Source organism: Nesoenas mayeri (genome assembly GCF_963082525.1).
Source record: "Nesoenas mayeri genome assembly, chromosome: 1".
NCBI lineage: Eukaryota > Metazoa > Chordata > Aves > Columbiformes > Columbidae > Nesoenas > Nesoenas mayeri.
Window position 1 is genome coordinate 189,722,672 of NC_137541.1, and position 17,646 is coordinate 189,740,317.

Here is a 17,646-nt window from a genome sequence, read left to right on the forward strand (position 1 = left end):
GTGCTACTTTTTGAGCACTGTTTACTTCTCAGGGTTTACACAGCTCTGTCAAGATCTTCACCGATTTACATTCAGCCCTGGATTTGTTATTGCAGCTTCCAGCCCTGTGCCTGCATTTCCTACCCAAAAGCACAGGTGAAGGCCTCCCCGAGCAGAGCAAGAGCTGCAGGCCAGCTCTGTACGGGCCCTGACCTCCTACGAAGATCTTAACGAGGGGAGGAAGGGAAATCCTGAACCTGGAGGTGGAACAGGGGCTTCGTGGTCGGCATGTCCGGGCTTCCCACAGCACATCCCGGGAAACACACCAGCCCCTGTTCCAGCTCACCCCTCAGGAACAAGCTCTGGGAGCCGAGGTGAGAGCAGCCCCGCAGCCCTCCCCTTGCAATCAACCCTCCCTCCCTCCCCCCAGCTGCCCCCAACGGGCGGGGGCCAATTTCCCCATCAATTAGCCGCAGCTCTGCAGCTAAGATAAAGGCAGGGCAGGGAGACAACCGGGACTGACTTTCTGCGGTTGTGATCATGGAGAGCTTTGTCTGTCCCCCCTTCGGCAAGTACCAGAGCTTCAGGGGCAGCCTGACGCCGAGCCGCAGCAGGGAGCCGGCGGTGAAGCAGCCCAGCTGGAAGCAAAGCAAGAGCAGCGGCATCAGCCCGTTCCTCGGGGGGCCTCTCACCCCCGTGCCCTCCGAGTACCTGGACAGCTACCGGCGGGCGCAGTTCCAGGCCCTGCTGTCGCAGGTGAGCCCGGGGCTGATGCCGCGGCTGCGCCGCCCCAACACCAAGGAGGTGGGCGTGCAGGTGAACCTGCGGGCTGACGCCGCCGTGCAGTGCTCGCTGGGGCCGCGCCTGCTGCCCCTCAGCCCCCCGCTCAGCCCCGCTGCGCTCCGCATCCGCGGCCACCTCGCCCTCTACTCGCCCGTGCTGGACCGCCGGCTCTTCACGCTGCCTGAGGCCACCGGACCCCGAGAGAAGGACGAGGCGTCTGAAGCGACCCCCGAGGAGCAGGAGGCGGAGGATGGTGGCGGAGAGCAGCAGGAGGGCCAGGCGGAGGCTGCTCTGAGTGAGGAGACGGCAGAGACACCACAGGAGAAGGCTGCAGCCCCCAGGCGGAGAGCTGCCTTCCAGGTGTGCGGTGAGGAAAGGCTGGGACATGGTGCAGCCTGCTCTGGGCAACAGGGGGCTGTGTGGGGGGAAAACCGTGCAGGACGTTGGAGAGAAATCTGCCCTTGGGCAGTAAAACGCACGGTGGTCCCCAGCCTGGCCGCCTGCTCGGGGCTGTGCCTGCAGCTGGGATTGCTCTGGCACCAGTGGAGCCTCCTGCCTGTGCAAACTGGTGTAGAGAGGGAGCTGGGCTGGGGGTTCTTGTGGCGCTGCAGGTTGCTCAGTGAACTTCTCTCTGCAGTTTTTGGAGCAGAAGTATGGCTATTTCCACTGTAAAGACTGCAAGACCCGATGGGAGAGTGCTTATGTGTGGTGCATTTCTGGAAGCAACAAGGTAGTTCACAAGTCATTTATTGCTACTGAGACTTGTAATAATGGCATAAAATTTGCGACAAATCAGATGTTTTGGCACAAATTTAGGTACCTGTACTGAACGCTCTAAGTCTCTATAGTAACTGAGAACTTTCTTTTTTTTCAGGTGTATTTCAAGCAGCTGTGTCGCAAATGCCAAAAGGGCTTTAATCCCTATCGAGTGGAAGCAATCCAGTGCCAGGTAAATTGTAGATTTCTGTATCCTGGTAATACTGCCAGGGATTGTCCTATACTCTCATAGTTTACACTTGCTGAATTAGATATTGACTTTATCTGGAGGAGACCTTCCTTTCATCCAAGTGCTATAGGAAATGTTATTTGGGAAAGCTGTAACAGGATAGGACTCCCTCCTCCTGCTCACGGCTCACACCAATGGTTTTCTGTTCATACTGCGTTATGCCAAGCTACATGTGCTTCTAGGTGAGAAGGCTCTTGCAGTTTAACTCCGCTGGAGTTTTACCACAAGAGCTCTTTCAGTGTATCAGCCCAAGTGTGTTGCTATGATTAAGGAAAACTAGATGTCAGTCTAATGTGAAGTAAGCACCTTTGATCTACTACTAATAAAATGTCTTGTTTCTTAAGATCTGTTCAAAGACTCGTTGTTCCTGCCCTCAGAAGAAGAGACACATTGATCTCAAAAGACCTCATCGCCAAGAACTTTGTGGCCGCTGCAAAGGCAAGAGGCTGTCCTGTGATAACACTTACAGCTTCAAGTACATTGTCTGATCTGTGTGCCTTTTTCTGTTTTGACCTTTGTACTTTGTCAGTTTTTCAATGTTTTGACCTTAGGCTTTTGACCTGGCATTGGATAATGGATAACGAGTTTTGTATTATTTATGAAGTATTTAACTTAATTGTATATATGCTGTGAATAAAGCTCAAAAAAAGTTTGCACTAGTTTGTTACCCTATTAATTCCATCTTTCTGTGATGAGAGAGGAAAGTATATCTGGAAGGAAACAGAATCAGTTTGATTTTCTAAAAGAAAACAGGTTTTGTTTTCAGTATACCTTTAGGGGATGTGAAGATTAAAACTGTGATAGCAAGTTCTTCCTTCTGTCATTTAACCCCAACTAGCTTGGAAGATTTGAATAAATATTCTGGAGTACAAAGTGTGGGTAATGGATCTGCAAGTGTGTCTTCCTGCTGCCTCTGTCAAATGTGTGGAAAAAACAAACAAAAAACCCAACACAAAACCACCCAAACCTCTAGAAACAGCTTGGTAGTTGAAGACTAAGATATAAAGGAGAAGTGTTACATTTGCATGTTTTCTGGGAGAGGAGGAGAAAAACCTTTTGAGCTGCTGTTTCTGTGACAGACTGTAAGAAATTCTCCTGACTAAATGTGTCTCAGAATAGACAGAACAAGTCCCCATGTCTCTGATTCAAATAAAGAATCTTCAGCAGCTTTCTGGTTGTGTAAGGTGTCTCCATGGTAGGTGGCTTAAATATGACTGAAAGGAGTAACCAAATATACTCTTATGGAGACAAGATGTTGTCAGAAAAATCCTAATTAAAGTACTGGTGTTGTAGAAACACAGTGGGGCACTACTGTGGTTCATGATGTTTTAGGGCTTTGGTAAGGCTTGGTTAAGAATATAGTGATTTCTATCAAACCTGAAGTTTAGAAATGATGCTGAGAAACCTGGATGGTTACATCATGGGTTTTGTTGTATCTGTGACAAATCATAGAATACTTTAAGTTGGAAGGAACGTCTGGAGGTTTTCATACTTGGTGGAGGACCAATTGAATTAAGTTGCTCAAAGGATTGTACACTACCTGAACAATGGTGACTAGTGGTATACAGCAGATGGTCTCTCCTGGGACCTGTCTTGTTCAAGTGACCTGGAAGAGGCAACAGAGCACTTGTCGAGTTTGCAGGTGACACCAAACTGAGGGGACCAGCCAATGCAGCTGAGGGCAGTGCTGCCATTTGGAAAGATTTCAGCTGGCTGGAGGGATGGGCCAACAGGAGCCCTGTGATATTTGGCAGGGACAAGAGGCAATTCCTGCCACTGGATGGGGACAACCCTTTGCAGTGACCCAGACCAGACTGCCTGGCTGGGGGCAGCTCATCAGAAAGGGCTCTTGGGGCTTGGTTGCCAGTGGGCCCTGGCACCAAAGGGTGGCAACAACATCCTGGGCTGTCTGCTCAGAAGCAGAGCTAGTGGAGCAGGGGAAGCCACTGTTCCCCTTTACTACACCACATCTACATTACTATATCGAGTTTTGGGCTCTCAATATGAGAAAGATGCTGTAAGGAGTTCTGTGGAGGACATCAAGCTGGTCACAGGGCTGGAGCACTTGCTCTATGAGGAGAAGTTGAAGAAACTGGGCTTATTCAGCCTGAAGAAAGAAGTAAAGACGTCAGAGGGACCTAACAGCCTGTCAGGGTATGGTTACTGAAGATGGAGCCAGGCCCTTCAATGTGAATAATGGGAGCGGGGCGAGAGACAACATGCGTAAGATAAAACAAGATAGATGCAGATTGAATAAAGGAAAAGCTTTTCCACCATGAAGACAGTCAAGTAGAACAGGTTGTCCAGAGAGGCTGTGCGCTCTCCATCTTTCAATGTTTTCAAGACGAGACTGGACAAAGGTGTGAGTAACCTCATCAGATCGCACAGCTGACCTTGCTTCAAAGTGGAGGCTGGACTAGATGACCTTCTCAGGTCCATTCCAACCTGAATTTTCTTGTGATTCCAGGATTTGTAAAATGTCCATGAATTTTCCAAGTGACAGAGCAGATCTCATCTTTCACCAAGCACTACATTTTTTTTGCAGACCATCCCAATTACAGTTCTGAATATTTTTTAAAAGGGAAATACCTAACTGAAATTTAAAGACTTTAACCATTGTGGATTATTGTACTCAGAAAAATAGCTGTGTGATGAACGGCATTTCTTTTGGAAATTATTTGCCTTGCATCTATTTTGTCCTGCAACTATGTCTATGCTGCAGAGCTCTGTGAACTGCAAAATCAGAAAAGCTGTACAAGAAGTCAATCCCATCCCTTTTATGCATTAGTATGTGTTTTTCAAGATCCATGTAAAATTGTGCAAGCATTTTGAAAATGAAAAAGGGGTGAAGGGGAGAGGGCTTCACTGGATTCTTCAAGCTGAGGCTGATTAGGGCAGCTGGACAGCTTTTCTTTTACCTTTAGTGTGAGGAAAAAAACACCGAAACCCAACACTGGAACTAATAGGACCATTACTGATGTTTTTAACAGAAAAAAACCTTCAGGTCTATTTTGGAGTCTCTTTTTTTCATCTACAAAACTGCTCTAGTCAATGTTCTCTTCCTGGTTGAGTTGTAACTACACAGACTGACCAAAAATTCCTTATATTTCTCACTGGTTTCTTTCAGTGTAACAAACACTATAAATAATGAAGGCGTCTTTTGGGGGCTGCCGATCATTGACACCATCCGCAACAGTATAGATTCAGACAATACACAGCCTTCACCACAAGTACATACTCTTTTGTGATTATATATGCCTTTTATATTTTAGTTAAATGGATGTACTGATCCAAATATCAACCAAAGTTACTTCACAAAAACGGTAAGTGTATTTACAGAGTGAATAAGTTACATAGTTGTCAGAATAAAGGTGTCTCAGATGTGCAACAGATTTACATGCATACATTTAACACTGGACAGCAGTTAAATGTAAGAAAAAAAGTACAGGTATGACTTTCATATATACATTACAAATAAAATAAGACCTCTTTAAAGAAACTTAACATGAGAACTTGCATTTCACGTTAATATTTTTACTTTTTATACTCAAAATTTATATTAAATAAAAATATGCATGCATAACAGCTCAAAAGATTTGACTCTGTGATGGGACTTTCTCCTACAAAATGGCAAGTTAAATTAGATCAACCGTCCTTTAATAGTATAAATATATTCATAAAAGCAACCTTCTAGTAAAAAGCAGCCAAAGTCCCTTTAAAAAAAAAAGAGAATCTACCAAGACCATTCATGATGCTTGGGGGCCTAAGAACAGACCTCTGCAATATGATCCAGTACCTTCAGAGACAGTAGCCTAGTAACATTGGGAAATGTACTTCATAGCAGCTCGTTGTTTTGAGATACAGTAATCATATTCTAATTACAGTGTACATTAAACTGTAGTCCATTTACAATTTGTTTCATATACACAGGCTCTCAGCTTTTGACCAACAAGTTTGCGAGATTCTGTGGCCAGCTTCATTCTGCCCATCTTTCACTCAACCAAATAAGAGAAAAAAAAAAGGAAAAAATGTACAAGTTTTTTTCTTTTAACAAAAAAATATTATTTTGTGAAGGAAACATTGCACTTTTGCCAACCTAAAATTAATTTGCTATAAAGGAAGTATTGTTCAGTGTAGTAGGCTTTGGTATGCAATGGAAGTCACTTCTTCAGTAGTGAGTTGCAGTTGCTCAGTGAAATGCTAACTGATTATTGTGCAACAGAGAACAAAGGATGTTGTCCTGGATGCTCTATGTTACCTTTGTCCTTACAGTATTGCTACACATTTGAAGTTCAGCCCATCTCTTTTTAGAAGAAATCCTAAATGTAACAAGAGTGAGTACAGTTTGACCAAACCTTTGTAAGGCTGAGAAGACATCGAGCCACCTCAGTCCAACAGGGCAGCACTCCCAGCTTGGAAGAGGGGACAAGAGTCCTGTCAGAGACTTGTGCCAGAAATGCTGGAGTCTGGAAGAAAAGTGTTGATGACCCGGTAACTCTGAGCTCTGCGAATCATGTCGCGGATCTCTATGTTCAGTTCCATCAGTTTGGTACAGATTTCAGTCAGGCTCTGGTTGGAGCCCACCAGTGCATAGGTGCCCGTCTGACCCAACGTTTGGTGACGGAAGTAAATGTTCAGTAGTGTCTGGACTTCGTCGTCAGAGCTACTTCCAAAGATGTCATTGGGCCACAAAATCCTGCAAGCAGGAAAAGAACATCCGTATCATTATGAGTTTATTAGCACAGATGGAAACTAGGTGATGGAGAACTCTAGCAGGAGAACTGACTTGCTCACGCTTATCAGCCAAAAGCAACTCACTGTTTTATGCTACTCATTTGTTACTCAGACTCTAGTATCGGGCACAGAAATCACACAAAAGCACAAAACCTCATTTTAATAAGTGACAGTGAAACTGGGCTGAATGTTAGCTGATGCCCGTGACATAAACCTGTAAGGAATTAGCTCTATAGAAAGATTCTTAAGAGCTTCACAGAAGTCCTTGTGATCTACACAATGCACTTAAACATCTTCACTGTTGCACGTGTACATCTTTGTATTACTGATTTGATATCTTTACTTGTAGCACACCCCTACAGAAGTTAGTTATATCAGTTCCTCCATGTACCTTGTTGAAACATTAACTGTACCGACTCAGCACATTATATTTAGTATAAAGTTAGGAAGATACTAAATGCATACTTTTCTCATAACAGGAAAGTCTAATATGAGCCATGTAGCAGAACTTGCCTGCATTCTCGTATTTGTCGGACGGCTTTAACAAGTTCATTGTTTTTCAAACACTCCAGCATGGACTGAATAGCTGCTTCCGTAGAATTGAACATGGGCTCAGATTCCACCGCTGGAGGCTCAGCTGCGATGGCAGCAGTAGCTTCCTTAAGATTTTTCTTCAACTCGCTCAGTTCTCTTGACATATTCAACAGCTGTTCCAAGGAAAGAGACGAGAGATGGGTATTTTCATTCTCCACAGGCTCCAAAGGGAGCAGGTGTTTCAAGTTCGTTCTTACTACTGTATTGTATATACATGTTATGGAAAAGACCCCATTTCAACACAAGGATATTTCTTGATCTCTGTGCTCTCTACAATATAAGGAAAACACAAACTAGAGATTTTTAAGCTTTCTGCTTCCTTTAACCCTATGCTGTATTTTTGGCTTGCTAAAATGCAAAAGTACATCTAAACAGTCTATTATATTTCACCCCTGCTACTTTTTTCATATCACAATAGAAAAGTTTAGAAAACACTAGATGCCTGCTGTCCTGTCTTCTCTTAAAGGTCAACAGCCCAGTCACATTACGAGCCATCCTTCAGAACAGTTCCTGAAGACACAATAAGCGTTCAAACTCTGTGCTGCTACAGCACATGTGATAAAACAAACCATTTCCATTTATAGAGAATCTGTAAACCACTAGAATCTGTCATAAAATACATTTTATAGCTTGAAATTTTGTTTTACAGCTACAGGCGAAGTACAATAACTTCTACCTCTCGACAGTTTAAATATAGATACCTTATTAGGAGAAAAGTATATATGGAACGGCAAGTTATTTTATGATATTTCCTTAAATGACGACCATTCAACTTAAAGTGATCGCTACAAAGATATTTAAAAATACTACATATTTTATGCAATTGCTAAAAATAAACTTGACTAAGAGCATTGTTCTTGTGAAGTGTTTTTTAAAATAAGAGATGTAAATTTATCTAAAACCAGAAAGCTATCTGGGTGAAAAGCAATAGTGTGCTGTGTCAAAGATATTTAAAGAAAAAAGCTTGTAAAAATCACAGAATTAAAAAGCCTCAGGACATTAAGGTATTTAGTTAATTACATATTCAAAACAGGCTAAACACTCTTTGGAAACATTAACCTGATTTTGATTTGTTTATCCAGAGAAAAAGACCAGGGATTACACTTGCAGTGAAAATATAAAGTAGTTGTACACCACACACCTTTGCTTGCTCAGGTCTGAGAGGATGCAAAACCGTTTCATAGCTGTTTGTCAAAAACTGCTGCAGACATTTCTAGTATAATGCACAGGCAATAGAGACAGTTTATATAGCCGGGAATTACAATACATTATTACAGCAAAAACCTTAATTTTGCATCCATATTAAGGTTAATTTAACAAATTATGTTGTTATTGTCATGCTAACAAGTTCTCCTGGTCTAAAAGCGTCTTCACAAAGTTCAGATAAAATCAGTCATGATCTAGGAAAAGCATATTTTTTGTGTGTATGAAGAAGGCTCATTTTCCCTAAAAAATTAAGGTCTCAATTAAAATTTAAAAAAATCATTTGCAGATGTTCACACAGTGTGAGCCCTCCCTATATGTAAAGTGTGTGAGTAAAGTTAAGATTTCATATATCATTCTAGCTTGTTAGCACTGACCGAAATGACTTTTGAAGTCTGAACGTATAAAATATCCTAGTTGCTGAAAGTACAGTCAATTACAAAAAATACAGCATCTTGACTATACTTTAATGTGGACGCTGGTGTATTGAAACGTTTTGTATGCAGATTTATATTCAAGCTGAAACAGTGTAGTCTTTGGTGTAAGTCCATAGAAAGAAAAATAAGTACATGAAAGTAAAGTGGTATTTTCAGTGTAGGACTTTGTAGTTTGTTACGTACCTCTGGCATGGAACTGACTTCATGCACTTGTCCGATAAGTTTACAGTAGGACTGAAAAAGCAACAGCAGCTGGAAGTGCAGTTTATATAATCTCTGACACAGTTCCAATTGCTAAGGAAAGATTTGTAGGAGAAGAAATAATTAAGATCAGTGAGCCAGGATAATTTTCAATAACTAATAAAACACACCGAGACAGCTCAGTTCTCAAAAACCATTATTTTACTGAAGTAAAATCATATACTGTTTCAGAAAACAAGTAACATTCTTCTGCAGGTAAGTGATATATGGCATTGAAAATCAAAATGATGCTGGCTAGCTCTCAAGTAGCACACGTCAGCATCAACCTCAAAGCAGTTTATATAGGTTAGCTTCACTGTCTCCAGTTTGCAGCTGGAAAGCAGAGGCAGAATATGGAGGAAATTACTTTGCTTCATAGAACATAACACTCTCTAAAAACTTCAGAAATGGTCAAAGAGCTCTTCTGAGAGGATGGAAATCCAAGAGAGAAGCAATGAAGCAGTTGTCCAAGACGGTCAAATCTCCTGCCTGCCTCTCTGAGGGGAGAGGAGGAGAGGCAGTAACTCCAGCCAGGAGGAAATGCCAGCTCTGCAGCTTGAACCTCAGCTCATGGATTTGCCACCATCGTGAAGAAGCTGTACAACAGATGGATGGAGTTTAACGTGTAGGAGGACATCGGGCTTCTACAATTTATGCTCCTAGATTAAGTAGATACTGTTCTATGAATATTAACTTGTTTCTTTCAGTCCAATGTGCAGCACCACATGAAAGGTGTCAGACACACTGAAGTAACATCTGATGGGCACATCTGTCAGTGAAACCAAGTTAATATGTTCATGGTTCTGGTATCCATGTGTCTACCACGAGGGGGAATCTCATAGTTCCACAGCCAGATCAGGATGGGGATGGGAGCAATATTTAATCTTTGGCAAATTACAGAAGAAGTGACAATTTTACAAGTATTAATATAAGTCAGGAGGCCTCCTGACCCTTTGGCTGGAAAACCTTACAGACTCCCAACCATGTTTGATTTCTCTTCTCTTACAGACACAGTGACCAAGGGTGGGCTTGGTGGTCTTTCCATTTGCCTAGAGGAACTAGAGCAGAGTTTCATGCCAAACATGGCAGAAAAGCAGCAGCAGCTATTAATGCCTCTGCTTCCTTAAAACACTTCATACATGCTTAGCTACCACCAAGTACTTCAGCTGTTTGCTGAACTGGGATCTGTGCAAATGCCAGCACAAATACTAATAAAAAGTACTTTAAAAACATTATAAATGTTAGTTTGACTGAAGTGTTTATTTACATATGGTTCAACATTTAAGTGCCAGGGGTTTTATTAATAAGCCAAAATTAGAACCTTATCTTCAGTGTTCCAGTTCCCCAAATTTCTGTACCAGCCAGCCAGGGCTAAGGGGCTGAGGTCAAAATGGAGGTTCTTTGGCAAATTTCAGCTTTGTTCATCAGAGGGGGGTGGACACCAATTACCCAGCCATGAGCAGTCAGCTACGGGCCCTGCCAAAAACAGGTAGAGCTTGTGTCCTTCTGAGGGAGGATTATGGAGGAGAGCGCCAAGCCAGGGTGTCAGCCGGGCAGGGTCTGTCCTGCTGGAGGCCGGGCAGACAGGGCTGCTGGAGCCCCATTGCTGCTCTGCCACAGCAGTGGGGGTCAGCGCTGCACATCTGCCTGGTCTGAGCTCTGTGCTCTTGTGGATTAACTGTTTCTGGTATCTGAGTCAGTATGTTTGATGTTTGTTACTGTTGAACAGGGTCAGAGTGTTCCTGCCCCAAACTGAAGGGAAGAATCCCACCAGAACTGACATGACAGCAGAGACCCTCAGGAGTTGAAGGAAGGCTCATCAGATCCACGGTGGGACAAAGGGAACGTGTGTACGACCTGCTTGGACAGAGCTGACTTGTGGGCAGGGACAAGACCTATGGGTGGCCAAGAGAATGAAGAGGCAGGGGATGAGGGATGCTGCCAGATAAATAAACCTGCCCAGAGGCTGTTCTCTGTAACTGAGGCCACAGAGCACTGCCAAGCTTGCGTCTGCGTGGCTAACCCTTCTCCCAAAATAAAGAGTGACTGTTTAGATACAACCTCCTGGAGATGGCTCTGGCTTCTGTCTTCTCCTGAGCCACGCTCAGGCATGCTCAGGGCTGGCTGGCACCCCGGCCAGGGAAGGGGCCAACCCTGTGCCCCCAATGCCAGCCCAGGGACACATACTGGCTCCTTCCTCCTCCCCTCTTCACCAGTCTGGACCCAGCTCAAGGTTCTCCAGTGGGGACCATATTCACGCTATTCAAGTTTTGGAGAACTGGCAACACTATGTAGCAGTTAAACAAGTTAAACACACATAAGTACTTGAAGTTGTCAGAGAGTTAAAAATTAATGGAAACCCGGGACATGGTATAACATAATTAAAAAAAAAAAAAACCTCTCATGATAGCTTGGCATAAAACACATTGTTTTTTTTTAGTCCTTGGAGAACAGAATTCAGTTTCACCCTTCTGGCTGCTAACCTGAATGAAGACAAACTAAGGTCAAATTGAAGACTCAAGTTTGACTCACTCAGCATTTAGTTACCACATTAGCAACTCCATTTTTTTTTCCTGAGTAAGTATCAGAAACCAATAGTAGTGAAACTATACATCAACATATAAACAAAATCAATTTGAAACATGACTGTCAACTATAAATTGCAGTTTTTCATCAAGATAAATTGAAAATTATGAATTTTAAAATAGCAACAAATTTTATCTTCCACTCCAGCATATTATAGCCATTCAAAGGCTTGATTTTTAAACATTTATGTAAATGACCATTTAAAACAGCATATGAAGGTGTCAGAATTTTGGCACAGTTGTTTTAGATTTCACAAAGCACACCTTAGTAAATTATTTCAGTCACTACATGTAGAACCACGTATTCTAAAGGGAAATTATAACAAAAAAGGAAAACATGCTTAGAAGTAAAACAGTAAAATTGGGGTGAATTAGTCCATCTATGGATGGACAAAGAATATGAAAGAACTTCAACTTACTGCAAGAGATTCCATTTGCTACACAGCAAGCATGGCACAGGAGAAAAGGAAAGGAAAGAAAGTATAGTGTCAGTGTATTGCATGCAATAGGAAGCACAGCCCATCTTTAATAGCATAACTTGTCAGCAGTATTAGCAATGCTTGCCTCAACCTGGTAACCGGTTGGAAATACCACATACAGCATGCACAGCATTCTTTAAAAAATTAAGGTTTAATTCTAATGGTAAATTACAGTCTAAATATCCTCAGTTAGATCTTCAGATTTATTAGTTTTGATTTATCCCACTCGATAGCTCAGGAACTTACAGGGAAATTGTGTTAGAAATCTCTTAATCCTTTTATTTAAATTTGCCTTTTTTGTTATTAAAAAGAGCTCATATTATGAAGTACTCAAAAATCAGGCAAAGTTTTCAAGTGATGAACAGAACTGAACTTTGTTATTTATAATCATTTTGTTATTTAGAAATACTTCTATTTTTGGACATAATAGATCTATCGAAATTTCCAGCATAAGCTTTGTGACTGCTGGGTTTATTACTAGGCATATTACAATGGAAACTTTTTGCATATAACTTTTAAGTTATGACTATAATAATAATAAAAAAAATCCATGGAAAATGCCAGTTTAGTTTTACTACTCGGCAATGCCAGAAGTTCAGACAGATTTGTATTCCTTCCTCTCACCAGCAGTGATTCACTGATTTGTAATTCTGGAGCTATTAAAATGTCAATGTAAGCCCTGTTGCAATAGTAATAAAAATTCTAATTGACCTGCATTAGCATTTCAAAGATTAGGGAACTAACTTCTCTCCTAAAAAAAAGTGTTCCTCTATTCTTTGCCAAGAACTAACATTTGCACTCCTTGCACTTCTAATGCAGCTTTCCTTGTTTTATAAATATATATAAAATTACATTCTCAAGACATTTTAGATGAGCAGAGTTGTCATGTAAATGCTGTAATTAATGAACACAGTGACATCTGCCCAGTTACATCCTGATGTTAGTGCATATGCACACAGAGTTAATCAACATTTGGAATTCTTATTATTTACTTTACCATCAATACAAAGGCAGCGAAACACAGAAATGTGAAATAATGCTAATTTGGTATAGCCTAACAAAGTATTTCAGCCTGGCTTCTTTCCATGTGCCTTACTATTAAATGTATGAAAAGTACATTCCTAAATGCTGCACTACTCTTTTATAAAGCCATGACAAACTGAGCTTTAAGCTCTTGTGATGTTTAATTTTATGCCTTTAACATTGCTTCAAAGGTTTTTTTTCTTCTATTTAGTACTCTTGAAAAAAACCCCTTTACATCTTGGCTTCCATGTAGTTCACATAAATTAAGCTTTGTAAAGCTAAATTCAAGATAAGAAGAGGACAAGGGCAGACAGATCACTGTGCTCCAGTAAATTCACAGGCGTGCTAGCTTGTGTTTTTAAAATCTTATTTGTCTAAAGCTCCTCTGAAGTTTAGTATGACACCAAGTTTCATTTGGACTTTCAAATATTTGGAATCCACATATAATTTCTAATTTGCCATGGAATTTACTTTAAAGAAGGGGGGTGGGGAAAGCAGCAAATAAGTGAATTCCATGGTCTTCTTTTTCCAGAAAAAAACTGTCTTCTCTGTACCGCTTCCAAAACCAGGGCAAGCAAAAAACAACAACAACAAAAAAGGGTGAGAAAGATGTTTCACATTACATGAAAAATCCTTCTTTGTTGAAAGAAAACACATCGGATGTAAAACCTCCCTAAACCACTGATGCTCAATTCCATATTGCTCCACAATTTCATGATTGTAACTTATCTTCCTCTCGCTTTCAGCATAAAATGAAATATTCCTTGGAAGTTGAAAAGACACTAATTGCACTAAGTGACATTTCTTTTAGTCCCCAAGCAGCCAGGGCTCAGGTGGAATCATCCCAGTCTTCACACTTCTCAATGTCTAGTTTAATTCCTGTAGTAGGGGAAGTGTTGCTTTAGAGTAGTTGATAGACACTACACAATTAGTGTGTTTTTTGGCAGCTGAAAATACTGAATATTTAGAGTATTTGGATCACTTGCAGTCTTTTATGCAGCTAGTAGTTGCTGTACCCAAGAACAACACACCCCCTTAGCAGCAACACCTTGATTTAGTTTTTTATTGAGATAGAGAATTACTGTTCCGCACTATTAGCAGACCAGGAAGACAGCAGTGTTAATCTTCAGATCATGGGCCTTCTTGCTTTTTTCAAGGCATCGTTTTTACACAATGAAAAGAGATGAGAGATACACAATTATTTCTTAAGACATTAACACTTTGATGGCAACAGAGTCTTCAGTCATTTCTTGACACAGGAAAGTCCCACTGTAACAAAATAACTGCTGCATGCAAGCATTATTAATTGCAAATGCATTTTATTAAGGTATCCTATTTGACTGACAAGCCAACAAACAAAAGCTTTCTCCACAATCTGGGAAAGTGGTTATATGTAAAAGGTTGTATATATATCAGAAAGAAAAAGAGAGATACAGCATATGCTGTGCATCCTTAAATATCCACTGGACTTGAAGGACAGTAGAAACTAATCCACAGCTGTGCTCCTGTTTTAGAAAAGATGCCTACCCGGGCCAATTTTACCTCATTGTCTATCCATGGATCTGTCAAATAGCAGTCAGATAATTGATTACTGATTATTATGAATTTCTGCCTTAACAATGAGACTTGCTGTGCCTTACTGTAACTCAACTCCAGATGACTATGGTCCCAAGTGGTTCACCTCCAGTCTTACTGGTTTCCTAGAGTAATTGAACCTTTAGCAACAGGGAAGCTCACATCAGCATGTTTTAAATATCATTAACAGTCTGAGTTTGCAAAGCCCACATCCATTAAACTGTAGTGAGCTTTGGGATGAACGAGGTTTAAGAAAGGTGTATACTGACTTTGGACTTACAGAGTGAGCTGGATGCCTCATTAAGAGATAAATACTTATTGGAATTAGCAGTGCTAATTGACAAGAAAAATATGATCTTCCATGTATCTCTTTTTCAGGACCACCCCCCAAACAACCAAACCAAACAAAACCAGCCTTTGACCACATTTAAAAAATCCCTGATTAGAAAGGTTGAAGAATGTACTGATAGCTGTACTCATCTCAGACTGTTACTCCTGGACAGACAGCCCAATAGTATGTGCAGTTATCTGTTTTCTGTAATTGATTCCTGTGCCCAGAGACTCTGCTGCTCAATGTAGCCTCAAAGTTCACAAATGACAGACATCCAAATGATGTAATCTGTTGCAAGAATAAAGGGGGGAACGACATTCTGGGGCATGAAGCTTTTACCCAGTTTCAGAAAAGCTGCAAGCTCTAGCAGCTGACTTGGACAACTTCTATTTCAAGCTTCTCTGATGTCAGAATAAGCAATTTTTGCCTGTGCCCATTTTCAGTAACAGCAGCATTGGTCAACAAATCATGTGCAGTCTTATTTTGAAATAAGATCTGATTAGACAAAATAGTGCCAAATTAGTTGCCAGCATTGGCAAGAATTTGTGATGAAACAGCTTCTGCTAATGATGGATTTGGTCCTACGTCTGTCTCGTCTGTAGAGGGGACTACTTTCACGTCAAGCCTTTTACCAGGTGGAAAATTCTGACAATCTAAGATTTCTGCCTTCTGTTAGAGCAAGGTGTTGCTTTCTCTTCATTACAGTTTTTTCTGAATCTTTTTCAGAGGTATACTGGTTTTGTGCTTAGGGAAGCCATTTTTTCAGGCCAGAAGTTTTCAGCAGGATTTCAAGCCCTAGTCTAACCCTCCATAAGTTTAAAGAATTTAGGCAGGTTCCCTTGTGACTACCAATATAAGACAGATTTTTCCCTACAATTATTAGATTCCTTAGCCATTCAGGTTGAGTGACAAGAGAGAGGAAAGACACAGAAAGATAAGAGAACAAGTACTTGCCAGTCTATGAGTAATTTTTCCTTGTCCCTTCCTAATCATATTTCCCAAGTTTCCCTGGACTCCCATTACACTTCTGTAGAATAAACAGATGTTCCTTTGGGAAGAGCTGCTTCAATTGACAGGTGATTAAGGAGGGGAACAAAAGAAAGATGCCTGTTGATCAAAGACCTACGATCCTGTCAGCTTCCAAGGAATAATGCATTTTGGGTTGAAGGAATAATCCTGGGAAGAAACCAGGAGTGCGAAACCCTTATTTTTAGTCTGTTTGTATCCTTCATGTCCCTCTCCTGATGTACTTGCAGGAGAGGTAGCAGCAGGTGTTCCAGGTTTCTCTTTTTCAGATTTGAGAATAGCTCACGTGTAACTTCCCTGTACACTGTTACAATTACGGAAGAGACAGTATCTTATTTAAATGCATTGGAAGGTGTCTGTAACTTCTGTTGGTACCAATGCCAGGTGGGGGGAAATTGAACAGCTTTCCCACTGCCTGTGATCACAGCCAGAGGATCTATTAGCAAATCAGATTTGCTAATAAGGTCAGTGAAGCCAAAATGCAGGGGTAGGAAGGATTTGGGAGTCTTGGGAAATGGCATAAAAGAAAAAAAAATCAAGGGAGTTCAAAGAGAGGAAAACAAATACACAGAGGTGGGAAAGAGAGGTTAAGATAAAACCAGAAGAAAATAAAGAAGATAGACAAAATGAAACCAACGTAAGAATAAAACAAAGTATTTTGAAAAAAATGGTTACAACAGGCAACTGTGTGTTCTGAAAATGTCATCATTATCTTTTATAAGTTAAAATACATGGAAAGAAGAGTTGTCACTTTTTTCTACATGCTGTTTCTGCTTCCTGATTTTGACTACTTCTCTCCAGCCACCTCTTTTTCCCATCTGTCTGTTCTTTTTCCTCCAAAAGGAAAAAAATCCACAAGATAACATTTCTCAGTTCATTCTACACCACTAAGATACCAGCTGTTTCCTATAGTTAGTATATCAAGTAACAGGAATGCCTGCTGATGGTACTGATTTCTGAAAAGACTGATTTTTTAACTGGAATCAACACATTAAATATATATATATATGTATATATACACATTTATGTATATATATGCAGATGTGGGTGTAAAACTTTTGTTCAAAAGTGATGAAGAGGTATTTTGCCCTATCTATAAATACTTATCTACAGCATGAAATTATTTCATAAATACTAATCTAAGCGTATTTCAACCAGGCAAGTCCTGCTGTTGGGCAGACTGAGTCTGTAACAGCTGTAGATAAAATGGGTGTAATGTGGAAGCACAATACACCAGGAGTACAGGATTTTCAGAGACACTGCGCTGTGGGAAACTGCAGCATCTTTCTAAAAGAGGAAGCGGACACAACCCAGGCAGGGTTGGCTCTGCTTCCTCATCTCGAGGAGGAAGGCAGAAGTATTTCCTTTGAATACTTCCCATTTCCTGTGGCCAAGGCTGAGGCAGCAACAACACTTCTGAGACTTAAGTGTGAAAACTGGATTATGCCCAAGCCCAGCAGAGAGACAAGGAGGAAATACAGCAGGCTCTTATGGGTCCAAGAACAAGATAAATCACGCATGTCACTTTACAGGAGAGAAATAATACTGCTCATTCGTTACCTTCTCTTCCGAGTCCCCTGGCTGGCAGGTAATAACTCCATCTCTTGAGCCCCCAGCAAATGTTGCTTTGCAGTTTGCAAGCCACTGTTTT

General features: G+C 41.1%; 2 protein-coding genes across 3 annotated transcripts in view; one reads left to right on the forward strand and one right to left on the reverse strand.

Moving 5' to 3' along the window:
- Positions 1 to 519: 519 nt before the first annotated feature.
- ZAR1L (zygote arrest 1 like) lies at positions 520 to 2,256 on the forward strand (the record flags this gene model as incomplete). The annotated part of the gene is made up of 4 exons (XM_080363478.1): positions 520 to 1,122; positions 1,400 to 1,492; positions 1,637 to 1,711; positions 2,113 to 2,256. The coding sequence occupies 4 exons, from the start codon at positions 520 to 522 to the stop codon at positions 2,254 to 2,256; spliced, it is 915 nt and encodes a 304-aa protein (XP_080219604.1).
- Positions 2,257 to 6,205: 3,949 nt separating this feature from the next.
- The window catches only part of FRY (FRY microtubule binding protein), a gene marked incomplete at its 3' end in the record, with an annotated part of 160,306 nt that continues 148,865 nt past the window's right edge, over positions 6,206 to 17,646 (reverse strand). Inside the window, exons 58-62 of one of the 2 annotated variants that reach the window (XM_080363188.1) lie at positions 17,556 to 17,639; positions 11,981 to 11,998; positions 8,920 to 9,030; positions 7,016 to 7,209; positions 6,206 to 6,464 (exon numbers count right to left, since the gene is read on the reverse strand). In XM_080363188.1, the coding sequence (XP_080219314.1) occupies positions 6,206 to 6,464; positions 7,016 to 7,209; positions 8,920 to 9,030; positions 11,981 to 11,998; positions 17,556 to 17,639 (666 nt within the window). The remainder of the gene's footprint in view (positions 6,465 to 7,015; positions 7,210 to 8,919; positions 9,031 to 11,980; positions 11,999 to 17,555; positions 17,640 to 17,646) is intronic. The other variant, XM_080363189.1, reaches the window with a different exon arrangement.